Here is a 16,877-nt window from a genome sequence, read left to right as displayed (position 1 = left end):
GGGGCGGCCCCAGCGGGACGGGACGGGACCGGTTCGGGACGGGACGGAGGTATAAACCAGGGAGCTGCCACACCGACCCGGTCCGTCCGCCGGTCCCTATCCTGGACCCGGTGCCGATCCCAGCCCCGATCCCGGACCCGATCGCAGTCGCAGCCAGAGTACCGGTGCGGATCCCGGTCCCTCTGCCGGTCCTGATCCCGATCCAATCCCGGTGCCGGTCCAGGCCATGGCCACGTCCAAGGTGTCGGTGTCGGGGGGGTCCCTGCCCGCCGCTCGGGAGCACGCTCTGGCTGTCACCCGCGACTACATCATCAACCCCCGGCTGAGTGAGTGGGGGGACACGGGGGGGACACGACACGGGACCCCTCTGCCATCCGTCCGGGGGGGGCTCGAGGGAAGCGCTGGGGTGGCGGGGACTGGGGGGTGGCACTAGGACAGGCAGAAGTGTGTGACACTGGGACAGGCAGAGGTGACAAGGACAGGGGGTGGCACAGGGACAGAAGGGTGGCACTGGTGGTGGTGGGTGACAGAGGGCAGGCAGGGGTGGCAGGGACACACGGTGGGTGCTGGGAGAGGCACAGGTGACAAGTACAGAAGGGTTGACACTGGGACAGGCAGGGACAAAATGGTGGCACTGGGGCTGGGGGCACTGGTGACACTGGGGACAGGGGGGTGGCACCGGTCTCTGGGGAGGTTTGCTGTGACCTTTGCGCCATCACTCCCGAGTCAGGACGGCCTTGCTGTCACCTCCCTGTCCCCAAGCCGGGTGGCTCTGGGCTGTCACTGTCCCCACTGCACCCTCCCGGCCCGGCCCGGCTCTGCCCGCCCGTGTTTGCTGTCAACAGGCAGCAGCCACCCATGGGTGACACTGGGTGACACAGGGAGGGGACAGCGCAGGGACCGCGGGTGGCATTGCTGGGTTGTCCTCCCTGGTGGGTACTGTGGAGGTTTCCCCACCCCCCAGCCCCATGGCAGGGACCCCCAACCCCACAGGCTGGGAGCTCCCCCTTCCCATCACTTCTCCACATCTCCTCCCTTTATTCCACACCCAGCCCGGGGGTCCCCCAGCCCCTTTCCTGCCCACCTGCTCCCTCCCCGCCCCCAGCCCCATTTTGTCTGCCCCACTCCACCCCCCAGCCCAGCCCAGCAATTTATTTGATTTGATTTTTGGGGGATTTTTTTTTTTTCTGGTGGCCGGTGCGGGGGGTTTTGGGGGGGGGGGGATTGGGGTTCACGCTCGGCTGCTCGGGGCCCTTTCTTTGCGGTTCCTCACGTGACGGGCAGGTGTGGATGGGAACCCATCACCGAGGGGACTAATTAGTGGCATAGAGTGTGACCCCCCGCAGCGCCTTTCACCGCCCCCCGCAGGGCCGGGGCTGCGGATCGGGGGGGCCCGGGGGCTTTGAGAGCGCAGCACGAATTTGACCCACGGGGCACAGTGGGCACTTTGGGGGGGAAGCGGCCAGGGAGGGAATGTGGGAAAATCGGGATGAGGCCACCGGGGGACGCGGGGTCTGGGGGTTGTGTCCAGGTGGATCCTGGAGGGGGGGGAGAGGGGGAAAGGAGGATGGGATCAGCAGCACGGGGATGGGGAGAAGGGCTCAAAGCTGGGGGCAGGGATGGGTTCTGTCCTGGGAATTGGGCTCCAGCACCTCCAGGGTGGGCTCCAACACCCTGAACATCAACTCTGGTACCTCGGGTGATGGCTCCAACACCTCCCGTGCTGGCTCCAGCACCTCAAGTGTTGGCTGCAGCACCCTGAACATCAGCTCTGGCACCTCAGGCCTTGGCTCCAGCACTTCGAGAGTTGGCTCCAGCACCCCCAGCATCGACCCCAGCACCTCAAGCGTCACTTTGTCACAGTTTTGGGGTTAAAACCTCTCTTTTTTAAAACCCGGTCCGGAGCTCCCCAGGACCACCCTGTGCCTGGTGCACAGCCCACCCAGACCCCCTCTGCCCCCCCGGGGGTGTTGTTGTCCCATGGCTGTGGGGTGCTAAGCATGGGGCAGGGGGCTGGGACCCCCACCCCTGTGCAGGGGGACGCTGGGGGCCCGATCCGGTGCTGTGAGGTGGCTCAGAACCAGCTCCGGATCTACGGGGGGTGATTTGGGGGGATTTTGGGGCTGTTTTGTGCCCCCGTTTTCCATCTTTGCTCCACGTGGGTTCCGTGCTCCATCTCGGGGGTGGGAGGGGGCTGTGGGGAGATATCCTCTGGGACAAGAGAGGAGGTCCCCGAGGCCAAGGTGACGGTCATCCGAGCTGTCCCCGGTCCCCGCTCCTCGGGGAATTTCGGGAGCGATCCCCTGGAGCACTTTGGAGCCGAGCCCTAAGGCGAGGGGGGGGCGGGGATTTGGGGAGGGGGCTTTGGTCGGGCAGAGGGAGGGGCAGGGGGCTGGGGGGGGGGGGGGCTGGGCCGGGCTGAGCGGCAGCAATTAGCGACGGGTGGAGATGGGTCGGGTCCCCTTTGTCACCGGGGGCCCTGTCCCCCCCGTTGTCCCGTCCCCCCCCAGCTCGGGTCAGGGCTAACGGAGATTGGAGCTGACAGGAGCTGTGAATTTGGGGCTGGGGGCGGGGAAGGGACGGGCTTGAAAGAGTTTTTCTTTTCTCTTCCCCCCCTCCCGAGCCCACACACCCCGCTCCTCCCGCCGCTTCTTCAGCCCAGCTCAACGGCTTCATTATCCAAATTATCCAAATTATCCAAATTGGTGCTTTCCGGTAACCGCAGCCCCGCCGCGGGCCCGGCCCTCCCCGCAGCCCCCTCCTCTTCCTCACTCCTCCTCCTCCACCTTCATCCTCCTCTTCTTCCTTCTCCTCCTTCATCATCCTCCTCCTTCACCCTCCTTCTCCTTCGCCCTCCTCTTCCTTCATCCTTCTCCTCCTCCTCCCTGCCCCATCACCCCATGTCACACCACGGGGCACTCAGGGGTCCTGCCAGGGGTCCCGGTGCCCCTGGTGGGAGAAGCCCCCCGTGCCTTGCAGGGAAAACCAGGGGGGTCCTCAGGGGGCTGGGACGGAGACCCGGGGTGGGGTCCTCAGGGGGCTGGGACGGAGACCCGGGGTGCTTGGACCTCACTTTGGTGGTGGTGGCCCCAAAAGTTCATCCTCCTGCTCCAGCACCCGGCTGGGCTTCTCCATCCCCAGGGTGGGGACAGCTGGTGACCTCCTGGGCAGCTCTGGGGACACGGTGGAGAGAAAGGAAGGGAGAAGGGAGAGGTGGAGGTGGGATGGGCAGGGAGGAACCTGGGGAGATGGTGGGGTCTGGGGGCACGGGACACGGCTCAGCCTGGGGCTGGAAACTGCTGCTTGTGGTGACATCCCCGGCTGTGGTGACATCCCCGGCTGTGGTGTCTCCGAGTGCTGATGGAGTGTCCTTGTCCCCCCCAGCCTACCAGACAGTGTGTGGTGTCAATGGGCCACTCGTGGTGCTGGACAATGTCAAGGTAGGAGCCCGATGGGTGACAAGGGGACACCTCGAGTGTGGCGGCAATTTGGGCTTGTGGGGACCCCCCCCTGATGTCCCTGCCAGGGCCTGGCTGCCAGCCCCCCCTCCAGGGCAGGGACAGCGTGATGGGGAGAGTGTCCCCACTGTCCCCCATGCAGCTCCTGTCCCTCTGCCCCAACTCCTGTTCCCTGTGACCAAACTTCAGCTCCTGTCCCCTGTCCCTTGTCCCCTGTCCCCTGCCCACCCCCAGCTCCACCCAGGAGCCCGGTCCGAGCCAGGTCCCGTCACACCCCCCGCTCCTCATGTCACCCCCAGCACCAGGTGGCATCTTGGTGGCACTTTGGTGGCCCCCCGCCTGTCCCCGCTGCCGGCGCGGGGCTTGGGGTCACCTGGGTGGGCTCTGGAGGTCCCGGCATCCCCGCGGGGCCAGCGGGGACCCTGGAAGGGGCTTTTGTTGGCCGGTGGCGGATTCCTGGGGCCCCTTTCACCCCCGGCCCGGCGGGGTGACAATTAATTAGGCCAATTAAAAGAGTCAGCCCGGGGCGGGCGGGTACTGCCCGGCTTTCCCTGCATGGAAAGGGATTTGGAGGAGAATGGAGACGGAAGAGGAGGAGGAAGGAGGAGGAGGAGGAAGGAAGAGGAAGATGAAGGAGGATGAGGAAGGATAAATGGGAGGAAGATGGAGGAGGAGGAAGAGCGGGGTGCTCCTGTCCTTGGGCGTTGTCCCCCGAGCAGGACATGTCCTTCCGCCAAGGGGCTGCACAGAGTCCCCTCCACCCGCCCCGGGGGTCCCTGGGGGTTCCCCCCCCCCAGCTCCCATCCCCCCCTATCCCACCAGTTTGCCCAGTACGCCGAGATCGTCAACTTCACGCTGCCCAACGGGACGACCCGCAGCGGGCAGGTCCTGGAGGTGATGGGCTCCAAAGCCATCGTACAGGTGAGAGGGGGGCTCAGGGGGACCCCACCCCATTAGGCTCCCCCCCCCCAACCCTCCCGGCTCGGATCACCCCCAAATCAGCCCACTCGGACCGATTTCGGGTCAAATCGGGTTCAGCAAATGCTGCCCCCCCCCTCCAGCAGTGTCTGTATAAACCTGATGGGGAGTGAGGGGGGAGAAAGAAAAAACACCTGGAAAAAATAGGGAAAAAAGGGGGGAAAAAGGGGGGAAGAGGGGAGAAAAGGGGGGAATAAGGGGGAAAAAAGAGGAAAAAGAGGGAAAAAAAGGGGGGAAAGAGGAAAAAGAAGGGGGAAAGGAAGATAAGGGGGGAGTGAGAGGGGAAATAAGACGGGAAAGGGAAAAAAGGGGAAAGACAAAAAAGGGGGGAAAGGGGAAAAAAGGTATAACCGGGGGGAAATGGGAAAAAAAGGATAAAAAGGAGAGAGGAAACCGCTCGGGGGAAGGGGGGTGCCCGTCCCTCTGTCCCCCGGCTCTAATCCGGGCCCACAAACGGTGTCAGACATTGTGTGTCCCCCCCGGCAGACCCCTCAGAGGGGGTCCCTAATCCCGGGATTGCCCCCTCCCCTTTTCTCACCTCTCCCTGCCCACCCCCCCCTCGCCCCCTTAGCCCTCTGGCCTCGTTAATCCCCCGCTAATTGCCCCCCCGCCCCCTCCCCCCGGGGTCTCCGCAGGTGTTTGAAGGAACATCTGGGATCGACTCCAAGAAAACCACCTGCGAGTTCACCGGGGACATCCTGCGGACCCCCGTCTCCGAGGACATGCTGGGTGAGACCCCCCCTCACCTCTATGCCGGGGGGGGGGACACGGGGCACCAGGGTGTCCCACAGGGTCACCAGGAGGTTTGGGGGGTGCTGGTGGGACATCAGAACTCACCCAGCTGCAGCCCCCCTGCCATGGGGATTGGCACGGGGTCACCCAGTGGTTTGGGTTGTAGGGAGCTCAGAGCCCCCCCAGTGCCCCCCCTGCCATGGTCAGGGACACCTCCCCCAGCCCAGGGTGCTCCAAGCCCCATCCAACCTCCAGCACTGCCAGGGATGGGGCAGCCACAGCTTCTGGGGGCACCTTGGGGGTCACCACCCTCACAAAGGGTTCCTGGACCCCTCCATGTGACACCCAAGGGTTGGGTGACACCACAACCCACAGGGTAAGGACAAGGCCAGCACAGAGGTCCCCAGAGACACCCCCCCCCATCACCCCCAAGCAGGTGCCACCAAGACCTCCCCACCAAACCCTTTTTTTCTTTGGGGGGGGGGGGGTGTGGGGTGGTCCAAGGCTCCCAGAGCTGCTGCTGCTCCATCTCCTGGAGCATCCTAGGTGGGGTGGGATCGATAGCGGTGCAGCCGCTGTGCTGACCCCCCCAGTGCCCCCCCGGAGCCCCCCGGGGCCGGGAAGCATCGGGGATGTCAGAGCAGATCAAGGTGATGGCCGAGCCCGAGCACCGAGCAGGAAAGGTCACCAACCAACCAACCAACCTTGGAGCGGGGCTGGGGAGGGACGGGGGGGCCAGTGGGACCCCGGCTCGGGGGGAGAGGGGGCAGAGATCCCCCCCCTGTCCCAGGGGGATCCCCGCTGCAGGGACGTGTCCCGCTGTCACCGCTCCCTGCCCTTTGTCCCTGCCCTTTTCCACCCGCACAGAGGGGAAGGAGATGGCAGGAGACGTCTGTGCCCCCCCCCCCCACTGCAAACCCCCACCCTCGAGGTCCCTCTGTGGGACCCCGAGTGACCCTTGCCACCAGGTGCCACCCTGACAGCCCCTGGGGCTGCTCTGGGGGCTGCAAGACCCTCAGGAGCCTCCAGGCTGGGGGGTCAGGGGGCTCCTCCAACCCAACCCTTCTCTGGTGGCTCCTTGGGGACACTTTGTCCCCTGTATGGACACAGCACTGAGGCTGTGTCTGCAAAGTCCCCTACAGACACCCAGCCCCTCCCTTGCGGGACACCCCGGGGCACTTGGGATGTCCTGTGCCACCCATGGGTGCCCTCCTGGTGCTCCCTCCCCCCCAAACCATCTGGTGATGTTCTCCTGAGGACACCCGTTCCCCAGCGGGCAGGACACCTCCTGGGTGTCCCCTCAGACCATGGGGGGTGGGGGTGTCCCAGCCCAGGCCGGTGCCTCCAGCGGGGGATGAGCATCTCTGCTCCCTGCAGGTCGGATCTTCAATGGCTCAGCCCAGCCCATCGACAGCGGCCCCCCCGTCATGGCCGAGGACTTCCTGGACATCAACGGTGACAGTGCTGGGCACGGGGTGGCTCTTGGGGACAACCTGGACATCTGGGGACGGCGTCCTGATGGCCACAGTGTCCCCTGGGTGGGGGTAGGGGTGCTGGGGTGGGTCCAGGGGCCCCCATCCCACCCCAGGGCAGCCATGGGGGGGTTCTGCTGCTCCCAGACCACGTTTATCTTTCTCCTCCTGCCTCACTTGTGTCACCAGAGGGAGGGGGGGGGATTCCTCCACAGTGGGGTCTCCTCATTCCCACTCCTGCTCCAGGCCAGCCCATCAACCCCCACGGCCGCATCTACCCCGAGGAGATGATCCAGACCGGCATCTCCCCCATCGATGTCATGAACAGCATCGCCCGTGGACAGAAGATCCCCATCTTCTCAGCTGCTGGGCTGCCCCACAACGAGGTGGGTGCTGAGCCCCCGCCACAGCCCCAGCGCCTGGGGTGGGAGGAGGAGGATGGAGGATGGAGGATGGAGGAGGCATCAGAGGGGGCTTTGGGAGGGCTGGAGCCTCTCTCCTCCTCTCCTCGTGTTCCTCTGGGGACCAGGATGGAGCAGCCCCACCTTTGGTTGTGTCCCCTGAGCCCACAGCCCCACAGGGTGTGGTACACGTGGGGCATGTGTGACCTCGTGCCTCAGTTTCCCACCCTGGCAGCTCAGGGGTGGCAGAGGGGAAGGTTGACCACGGCCACCTGGGTGCCATGAGGAGGGGGCACATGGATGGGGAGGTGGGGGACACCCCTCACCCCCTGGTGCCCATCCTGGGCTGGTTCCTCTGGGTCCTCTCTCCATCCCAGCACCCCAGGGTGGGTTCTGGTCCTGGGGTGGGGGTGGTGGCTCCCCCAGGAGGGGTTTCCCTGGGTGCTGCTCCCCCCATCCCTGTCTCCCCGCAGATTGCAGCTCAGATCTGCCGGCAGGCCGGGCTGGTGAGGAAATCCAAGGATGTGGTGGATTACCACGAGGACAACTTCGCCATCGTCTTTGCTGCCATGGGGGTGAGTCCCTGCCCAGCCCTCCTGGTGGGGACCCCAGACTGGAGGCTGCCACCTCCTCGTCCCCTCCCTGCCTCGGTTTCCCCCTGGCATGGAGCTGCCCCTGTGCCCTGAGCAGGTGAACATGGAGACAGCTCGGTTCTTCAAGAGTGACTTTGAGGAGAATGGATCCATGGAGAACGTCTGCCTCTTCCTCAACCTGGCCAACGACCCCACGTCAGTCACCCCCAGGGCTCTGGCACAGCTCTGCTCCTCCTCATCTTCCCCTCCATCCTCCTCCTCTTCCTCCTCCTCTTCCTCTTCTTTCTCCTTCTCCTTCTCCTTCTCCTCCTTTTCTCCTCCTTCCTCTCCATCTCCCTCTTCTCCTCCTCCTTTCTCCTCCTTCCTCCTCTCCTCCTGGGCTGCCCTGGCCCATGTGTGTCCCCCGGGGTGCCCACCCTCTCCCCCCCCAGGATCGAGAGGATCATCACCCCCCGCCTGGCCCTGACCACTGCTGAGTTCCTTGCCTACCAGTGTGAGAAGCACGTCCTGGTGATCCTGACGGACATGAGCTCCTACGCCGAGGCCCTGCGGGAGGTCAGCACCCGGCCCTGTGTCAGGGGGGTCCTGATGGGATGATGGGGTGCTCAGGGGGTGGTGGGGGTTCTCGGGGTGCTTGGGGTGCTCAAGGTGCAGAGAGCTCCTGAAGTTCTTGTGCTCAGGGGGTCCTGATGGGGTGATGGAGATTCCTGGGCTGCTCAGACCACTGAAGGTCCCCAGGGTGCTCAGGGTGCTGTTTTGTTGGGTTTTTTGGGGGGGTTCCTAGAGTTCTCGGGGTGCTTGCCATGTCCAGGGTGCTGGGGGGGTCTGGGGGTGCCTGGGATGCTCAGGGTTCTTGGGGTGCTGGGAATGGTGCCCAGGAGACTTGGGGTCCTTGGGGTGCTCAAGGTGCTGAGAAGGTTCTGGGGGTGCTGGGGGGTCCCTGGAGTGCTGGGGTGCTCAGGGTGCTGAGGGCTCTGGGTGTTCCCGGGGTGCTGGGGGATCCTGGGGTGTCTGGATGTTCCTGGGGGGGTTTCTTGGGGTTCCCGTGCCCCCTCCAGCCCCCTGCCCGTCCCGCAGGTCTCAGCAGCCCGGGAGGAGGTTCCGGGGCGCCGGGGGTTCCCGGGGTACATGTACACAGACCTGGCCACCATCTACGAGCGTGCGGGGCGGGTGGAGGGCAGGGGCGGCTCCATCACCCAAATCCCCATCCTCACCATGCCCAACGACGGTCAGTGGCTTGGGGAGGGGGCTGGGGGACACACCTGGCCGGGACGCTGGAGTTTTGGGGGGCTCACGGCACCCTGACCCCCAGACATCACCCACCCCATCCCGGACCTGACGGGTTTCATCACCGAGGGACAGATCTACATCGACCGCCAGCTCCACAACAGGCAGGTCCGTGCTGGGACCCCCGGGTGAGGGGACTGGGGGACACCGAGGGCTGGGGGGGGGGGTGGTAGGAGCAGGGTGAGGGTCCCCAGCAGTGACCTGGGGGGCCGTGTCCCTCCTGCCCCGCAGATCTACCCCCCCATCAATGTCCTGCCCTCCCTGTCCCGCCTGATGAAATCGGCCATCGGGGAGGGGATGACCAGGAGGGACCACGGCGATGTCTCCAACCAACTGGTGAGGGGTGCTGGGGGTACTGGGGTTACTGGAGGTGCTGGGGGGACACGTTGGGGAGGGGGGGGAGCAGTGTCCCTTGTCCCTTCCCATCCCGGAGCTGAGGTCTCCCTGCCCTGTGCCGGGAGGGATCCCAGCCCCAGGTGCCGGCAGCTCCGTGGGGTGTGGGGTGTGTGGTGTGGGGTGTGCCATCGGGTGTCCCCGTGTCCCCCGCAGTACGCCTGCTACGCCATCGGGAAGGAGGTGCAGGCGATGAAGGCGGTGGTGGGGGAGGAAGCGCTGTCGGCAGACGATCTGCTCTACCTGGAGTTCCTGCACAAGTTCGAGAAGCAATTCCTCACCCAGGGTGAGACCCGGGGACAGGGGGGCTTTGGAGCTGAGCCAGACCCCCCCAGGGCATGTCCCGAACCCCCCCTCCCTTCCCAGGTCCCTACGAGAACCGCAGCATCTTCGAGTCCCTGGACCTGGGCTGGCAGCTCCTGCGCCTCTTCCCCCGCCAGCTCCTCAAGCGCATCCCCGAGGACGTCCTGGCCGAGTTCTACCCCCGGGAGAGCCCGGCGCCCACCAGCACGGCCCTCTGAGCCCCCCGGGGCTTTGGGGAACGGCCCCCTCTGCCCCCAGACCCCCCAGCACCTGAGGCTGGCCCTGGGCTGGCTGCCGGGAGGCTGCAGAGGGAGCTGGGAACCTCTTCCCCTTGCTCAATAAACCCAAAGTGGTCACCGAACCCACCCCTGTCCTTGTGGTCACCGAACCCACCCCTGCCCCTGTGCTCCCCCCCGGGACCCTCCCCCAGCCCCATCCATCCATCCTGGAGCCTCCAGCAGTGCCCGGGACGGGGCAGCCCCAGCTCCTGGGCACACCCTGGGCCAGGGGCTGCTCCTGATTTTTCCCCTTTCTGTGGTTTTTTTTTTTGGGGGGGGGGAGTCCTGGGGCTCTGCTTTTCCCCCCCAGGAAAGGAGGCTCCAGCCCCCAGGGCCACCCCAGCTGTCCCCGAGGTGACAGTGACAGCTCCCCAGGCATTTCCCCCCCTCCTGCTTCACCTTCCAAAGGATAAAATTCAATTTAAGGCCCAAAGTCCTGGGGGGTTTTGCCTCGTTTGCTGCTCCCCAGCAGCCTGCCTGGAAATCTCTTTTTTTAGGCAAAACTTTTTTAAGGTTCATTTTGTCCCTGAGGAGAGGGAGAAGCCCCCAGCTTGTCCAGGGGACAGGGCCTGGTGTCCCCCACCCTGTGGCCTTCCAGCAGAATGACAGCACCCGCAGGTTTTTTTTTAAAAAAACCCCTAAAACTGTTGAATTCAGAACAGCTGCTGCATGATCAGAACCCAAACTATTAATGAACAAACCGTGGAGATCACCCCAGGCAGAACGGGTCACAAAACGAGCCCTTTTCCTCCAAAAGATCCTCCCTGAAAGCTGCATTCCAGCCACGTGGTCCTGCTGAGCCCGGGGGGATCTGTGCTGGTGCAGGCAGGAGGTGACCAGAAATGGGCAAAAAGAGGAAAAAAAGGGGAGATCAAGAGGGGTCTGTGATTCTGAGGGACAAGAATGTGGGGTTCAGCTCCTCCTCTCTGTGAGTGGGGACTGAGTTTCCCTTGAGGAAAGGGGGAGGCAGGGAAGCTGAGGGCTCAGGGGCACAGATCCTCCTCCAGGGTTCTCATGGAAGCAAAGGGAAAAGTGGAGATTTCCATCAAAATCCAGCCTTAAAACCCAAGAAAAAAGCCACGTGGAGTCCCTCCGGGTGCCCTGCCCCTGGGGAGCAGGGAGAGCACCCACCCTGCCAGCACTCCTGCAGCTGGGATTGCCCCCAGTGTCAGCACTTCACCCCAGCTGCTGGGTTTGGGGTTGGTTTCTTGGTTTGTTTAATTAATGGCTCTGTGTAAACCTCAGAAAACCTCAGACTCTGCTGCCACCCCCAGGGAACCATTTCCCCCTCAGCCACCCCACACCCAGGTGCCAAACTCCTGCCTGGAAACCCGGATCCCAGAGCAGGGGGGGCAGCATCACAGGGGGGAGGGGGGTTTGGATCCTCCTGGGGGGGTGGGGAGAGCTCAGCTGGAGCCCCAGATCCTCCTGGGGGGGATCAGCAGGACAGGACCAGCCTCTCCCCGTGTGTCTGTGTCCCTCCAGCCAGCACCCAGGAAAATCCCTGCTGGAGGGGTGAGGAGGAGGTGGGGGGAGGCCAGGGCCCCCCCAGACAGTTCAGGTCTGCAGTGGGGTGAGGTGGGCTCAGAAGATCTTCTGCCTGCTGGGCAGGATGGCTTCCTTGATGAAGGAGAAGATCAGGAGGATCCCCGAGCGTTTCCCTCTCTTCCCTTTGGTGAAATAGTTGGAGACCACATCATCTGGGGGGGGGAGAAGGGGATTAACAACCCCACACAGCTCACACCCCCCCAGCACCTCAGCTGCCCCCAGAACGTGGACATTTTGGGGTCCTTTTGGGTCATCCCAAGCCCCAGGTTCAACATCTGTGCCAGGGAGCCCCAACCCCCAGCTCCCCAGGATGGGAAATCAATCCCCCCCCTCCCTCCCTCCCCCAGTGTCTGCCTGGGCTTTCCAACCCGTGCTTTTGGGTTGGAAAAGGGCTTTTTCAGAGCCCTGGCTGCCAGGTTTCCTGGGGGGCTGTGTCTGTGTGTGGGGGGGTTGTGGCAGGCTCACCCCCAGGCTGCACAGTGGAGGGCAGAACGTTCTCTCCAGCTGAGAGGGAGACGAAGAAGGCGAAGGGGATGAGCCAGAGGCAGAAGGTGAAGTAGGCAAGGACCTGGGGGGCAGGGAGAGGAGTCACACACAGCCCCCTCCTCCCCAAAAAAACCTCCCTGGGAGCCACCCCCAGCCTGCACCTGAAGCTCCTCCCAGGGGGGCTGATCCCCTGCCCTCCCCCCAGACCCCAAGGTTTCAGTTAAAGCAGAGAAAAAAAAATCAAATCAAATCTGTGTCTGTGAGGACTGGAACCCTTCCCCTCCTCCCAGCACCAGGAGCAGGAGGCAGGAGCTGGGCTGGGGCCTCCTCCTGCCCCAGGGTGCTGGGAAAAGCTGGAGAAGGGGAGAAAGTTTCTAAAAAGGTGTTTTATAGATCTGGTTCCTTGGGTTTGGGTTTTTTTCCCCAGTTGTTTCTAACAATGTGAGGTGCCTGAGCAAGGCCCTGGGGGGTTCTGGGTCCTGGCAGTGTGAGGAGACACAAGAACTGGGATGTGAGAGGTGAAAGCCATGAGGAAACTCATCAGAAAGGGGGAAATGAAATTAAAAGCAGGATTTTTTCCCCTGTTTTTCCTGGTTTTGCAATTCCAGCACATAAGGTTTGATGAAACCCTCCTGCCCACAGCTGAGAGAGGAAAAGCTGCAGGGGAATCCCCCAGGGAGAGGGCTGTGAAAAATACCCACAGTGCTTCTGCCTGCCCACTGGAGAAACCACCAAAAAACCCCCAAAAAAGGCATTTTCCTCCTCCTCCCCCTCCCAGGAAGCCCAGAGCTCCTTCCCCAGGCCCCTCACCTCAGAGAACAGGTAATACTCCTCTGCAAAGTACTGGAAGGCCAAGTAGTGATTGAAGACAACCAGCACTGGGGGGGGGAAGCAGAGGGCAGGGTCAGGAGCAGGAATCCCCCCCCAGCCCCAGCCCAGCCCCCCCCAATCCCCCCCTTCCCCTCCTCCTGCTGAAACATCTTCACACAACCAGTGAGGAATGGTGTCAGCAGCAGATTTACCCTGCCCCCCATCCCACCTCCCTCTGCTGCTTCCTCCCTGAACCTCACTGCTCAGAGGAGGAGCAAAAAACCCCCAAAAATGGTAAAACCCCACCCAAAGCCCACCCAACCCCCATCCTGCCCTCAGCAGCTGCTGGGGGGACAGGGGGGGACAAGGGGGAGACGGGAGGGGGCAGGGGGGGGCAAGAGGGGGACAAGAGGGGGACAGGGGGAAGGCAAGAGGGGGACAGGGGGGACACGGGGGACACAGAGGGGTCAGGGGGGGACAGAGGGGGAGGGGGGCACAGGGGGGGCACCCCCAGAGCTCCATGTCAGGGAAACAAACCAAGTGGCAGCCAAAAAGATGTCCCCAGGGCTCCCCCCAGCCCCAGAGAGGAGGGACCCTCATCCCTGTGTGGGACAGAGCCACAGAACCCCCTCTCCCAGCACCCCCCCCAAGCTCTGCCTGCAGCTGGAGCCCCCCCAGGAGTCCCCTGGGTCCCTGTCCCCCTCCCCAGAGCCACAGGAGCAGCCTCAGGGGGGGCTGAGTCCCTGGGGAAGGAGGCAGCTGAGGGAAAGGCAAAGCTCTGCTGCCCCCCAGAGCACACCTGGGGAGGGGGAGAGGAGGAGGGAGAGGGAGGGGACAAGGAGGGGGGGACAAGGAAGAGGAGGGAAGAAGAGGAAAGGAGGAGGAGGAGGAGGAGGATTCTTCCTCTGCTCCACTCACCGCAGGAGAGGATGAAGTTGGAGGAGGTGAGGATGATGAAGGGGAAGGTCTGCAGCAGCCCGAAGTAAACCAGGTTGGTGAAGAGCCCCACGCCCACCATGAACCCGGGGAAGTGCTCAAAGAGGTAGAGCCCCACCAGGATGGCTGAGGAGACCTGAAGGAGAGCAGGGGGGGTTGCACCACCTCCCCCCAGCCCCTTAGGGACACCCCCCCCCCCCCCCTGCTGCAGCTCCTGGGGGCTGAGCCTCAGTTTCCCCGGGGAAGGGGCAGGGACATCCCCTCAGGAGAGGGGGCACCACCTCCCCCTGCAGCACGGGAGCTGCTCTGGGGCCAGCAGAAGCTTCCCAAGTGCTGCTCCAGAGCCAACGTCCCCCCCACCCGGGTCACCACCCCTCCCGGGGTGACAGCAGGAGGGAGCTGCCCCCCAGGGACTCACCCAGATCATGTACTTGATGATCCTCCTGGTGACAACCGTGTACTCCTCGATCAGCTCTGCCAGGTAGTACAGCCCAGCAGCTGGGGAGAGACCCCCGGCTCAGCCCCGGGCACGGGGAAGCCCCCAGCCCCCCAGGGGCAAACCCGGGAGTCCTCAGCCCTGGGGGTCCCTGCTCATCCAGCCCGGGAGAGGAGGGGGAGCTGGGTGAGCCCTGCTCCCTGCAGCTCCCAGGGGACCTCAAGGGGGATGTGGGGACACCCACGAGAGAACCTTCACCCACCCACCCCGAGTCTCTGGGGCTCTCAAGGGCACCAGGGGGACCCCAAACCCTGGAGCACCCAGGGGGCACCGGAGGCACCGGGGGACCCCAAACCTCAGGGACATCCCGAGGCCTCAGGGACACCCAGGGACCCCAAACCTCAGGGACATCCCGAGGCCTCAGGGACACCCAGGGACCCCAAACCTCAGGGACACCCAGGGATCCCAAACCTCAGGGACACCCAGGACCCCAAAACCTCAGGGACACCCAGGGATCCCAAACCTCGGGGACACCCAGGGACCCCAAACCTCAGGGACATCCCGGGGCCTCAGGGACACCCAGGGACCCCAAACCTCAGGGACATCCCGGGGCCTCAGGGACACCCAGGGACCCCAAACCTCAGGGACATCCCGGGGCCTCAGGGACACCCAGGGACCCCAAACCTCAGGAACACCCAGGGGGGCCCCAGCTCTGCGGGGCACCGGGGAGCCCCTGGCCGGGCTGGGGTCCCCTGGCATTCCCAGCGTGGCGGCCCCGAACCCGCTCCCAGCATGAGCCCGGGCTGTCCCCTGCCGGCAGCCCCCCCCCTCCCCTCCCCTCCTCTCCTCTCCGATATATCGCGACAAGGCCCCGGGTGAGGCCTGCGGCCCGGCCCTCCCCCCGGGCTCACCGATGGCCAGGGTGACGAAGGCCACCTGGATGAGCAGGGACAGCCAGCTGAGCGCGTAGATGAACCACATGGCGGGGAGGGGACGGGAAGGGATGGGGAGGGGATGGGGGGGGGGGAACGGGCCAGGCCGGACCGGACCGAACCGAACCGAAGGGAACCGAACCCCGCGGCCCGGCTCTGGGCCGCTCTACACGCGGCGCCGGAACAAGCGAGAGGAGCCCAGAGCGGCCCCCGCGCCCGGCCCCGCTGGGAGGACAGCGCCCCCTGCAGGACGGGAGGACTCTGCCGCCAAACCCCGCGGGGGGGGGGGGGGAGAACGGACCGGGACCCCCGGAGTGTAACGGGACCCCCCTAAAATGGACCGAGACCGCCAGAACGGACCGGGACCCCCGCAGGCTGCACAGGGACCCCCGAAATGTACCGGGACCCCTCAAAAATGCACAGAAAGCCCCCAAAAAACTGCCCCGGGACCCCAAAACTGCCCCGGGACCCCTCAAAAATGCACCCCCCCCCCCAGACTGTTCCGGAACCCCTACAAATATACCGAGACCTCCCCCAGAATGTACCAGAACCCCCGAACTGTACCAGAACCCCTCAAAGCTGTATCTGAACCCCCAAAAATGTACTGAGACCCCCAATAACTATACTGGACCCCCCAAAACGGTACTGGGACCCCCTAAAACTGCACCGGGACCCCTGGATTTTACCAGCCCCCCAAAAAACTGAAGCGGGACCCCTGCAATGCTCTGGGACCCCCAAACTGTACCGGGACCCCAAAACTTTACTTGGACCCCCCTAGAATATATCGGGACCCCTCAAAACTGAGCCGGGACCCTGCAATGAACTGGGACCCCCTCCCAGACTGTACTGGGACCCCGAGATGTAACAAGACGCCCCCAAAACTGTACCAGGACCCCCCCAAACGGCACAGGCACCCCGATCCATACAGGGACTCCCCCAAACTGCACACCGAAACCGTATAGGGACCCCCAAAACCATATGGGGATGCTGAGCAGTTCAGGGACACCCCGAAACCATGCAGGGACCCCCGAACCACACAGATACCCCTCCCAAATCCTGCAGGACCCCAAAATGATGGGGAACCCCCCCAGAACCTGCGTAGGGACCCTCGGATCCACATCGAGACCCCCGCACCCCTAAAGGGACCCCCGCACCCATATAGGGACCCCAAAATCCATATAGGGACCCCTGGATCCCTATAGGGACCCCAAAATCCATATAGAGACCGCGGTACCATATAGGGACCCCCTGCACCCATATTGGGACCCCGGCACCCATATAGGGGCCCCTGTAACCCTCTGGATCCCCCCTGAACCTCCTGTGCCCCCCCGTACCCCTCTGTGTCACCCCTGTACCCCTTGGATCCCCCCAACATCCCCCTGGACCCTCTCCGGACCCCCCTGGACCCCCTGTGTCCCCCCTGTCACTGTAGGACCCACGGGGGGTTTGTGGGGTGTTTGTTATTGTAGGGTCACCCCCCAACGAGCAACAGCACCCCTGGGCACCCCCCAAAAAACGGGCACTGAGACCCCCACCCCCCAGCACCCCAAAGGTGCCCGATGGGCCCTGGGCACCCCCCGGGCTGGGGGCTGTGGGGGGAGATTTGGGGAGGGGGGATTCGGGGGGATTTTGGGGGGATGCTGGGGGGATTATTGGGGTGATGCTGGGGGGGATTTGGGGGGGATTCTCGGGGGGGACTTGGGGGGATGCTGGGGGGGGATTTGGGGAGGCTGCTGGGGGATTATTGGGGTGATGCTGGGGGGTATTTGGGGGGATGCTGGGGGGTACTTGGGGGGCATGCTGGGGGGGGGCTTTCCCCCAGCAGCCAGGGAGC

At 64.3% G+C, this 16,877-nt stretch overlaps 2 protein-coding genes across 2 annotated transcripts; one reads left to right on the top strand and one right to left on the bottom strand.

The window, feature by feature from the left end:
* The first annotated feature begins 92 nt into the window (after positions 1-92).
* ATP6V1B1 (ATPase H+ transporting V1 subunit B1) lies at positions 93-9,902 on the top strand. Its single transcript, XM_030450508.1, has 14 exons — positions 93-326; positions 3,385-3,440; positions 4,281-4,379; positions 5,072-5,165; positions 6,546-6,623; positions 6,887-7,026; positions 7,515-7,616; positions 7,732-7,829; positions 8,066-8,189; positions 8,712-8,862; positions 8,947-9,029; positions 9,153-9,257; positions 9,471-9,600; positions 9,681-9,902. Exons 1-14 carry the CDS (start codon positions 227-229, stop codon positions 9,833-9,835), a joined length of 1,515 nt encoding a protein of 504 aa, XP_030306368.1. The 5' UTR covers positions 93-226; the 3' UTR covers positions 9,836-9,902.
* A 1,209-nt stretch (positions 9,903-11,111) lies between these two features.
* On the bottom strand, positions 11,112-15,212 carry TEX261 (testis expressed 261). The gene is made up of 6 exons (XM_030450523.1): positions 15,023-15,212; positions 14,094-14,173; positions 13,658-13,811; positions 12,740-12,807; positions 11,909-12,011; positions 11,112-11,595 (listed from the first exon to the last, which is right to left on the bottom strand). Exons 1-6 carry the CDS (start codon positions 15,090-15,092, stop codon positions 11,480-11,482), a joined length of 591 nt encoding a protein of 196 aa, XP_030306383.1. The 5' UTR covers positions 15,093-15,212; the 3' UTR covers positions 11,112-11,479.
* Positions 15,213-16,877: the final 1,665 nt, after the last annotated feature.

This window comes from Calypte anna, chromosome 4B (assembly GCF_003957555.1).
Source record: "Calypte anna isolate BGI_N300 chromosome 4B, bCalAnn1_v1.p, whole genome shotgun sequence".
NCBI classification, from domain to species: Eukaryota; Metazoa; Chordata; class Aves; order Apodiformes; family Trochilidae; genus Calypte; species Calypte anna.
The sequence above is the reverse complement of the archived record's forward strand: the minus strand, read 5'-3'. Positions and strand labels throughout refer to the sequence as shown.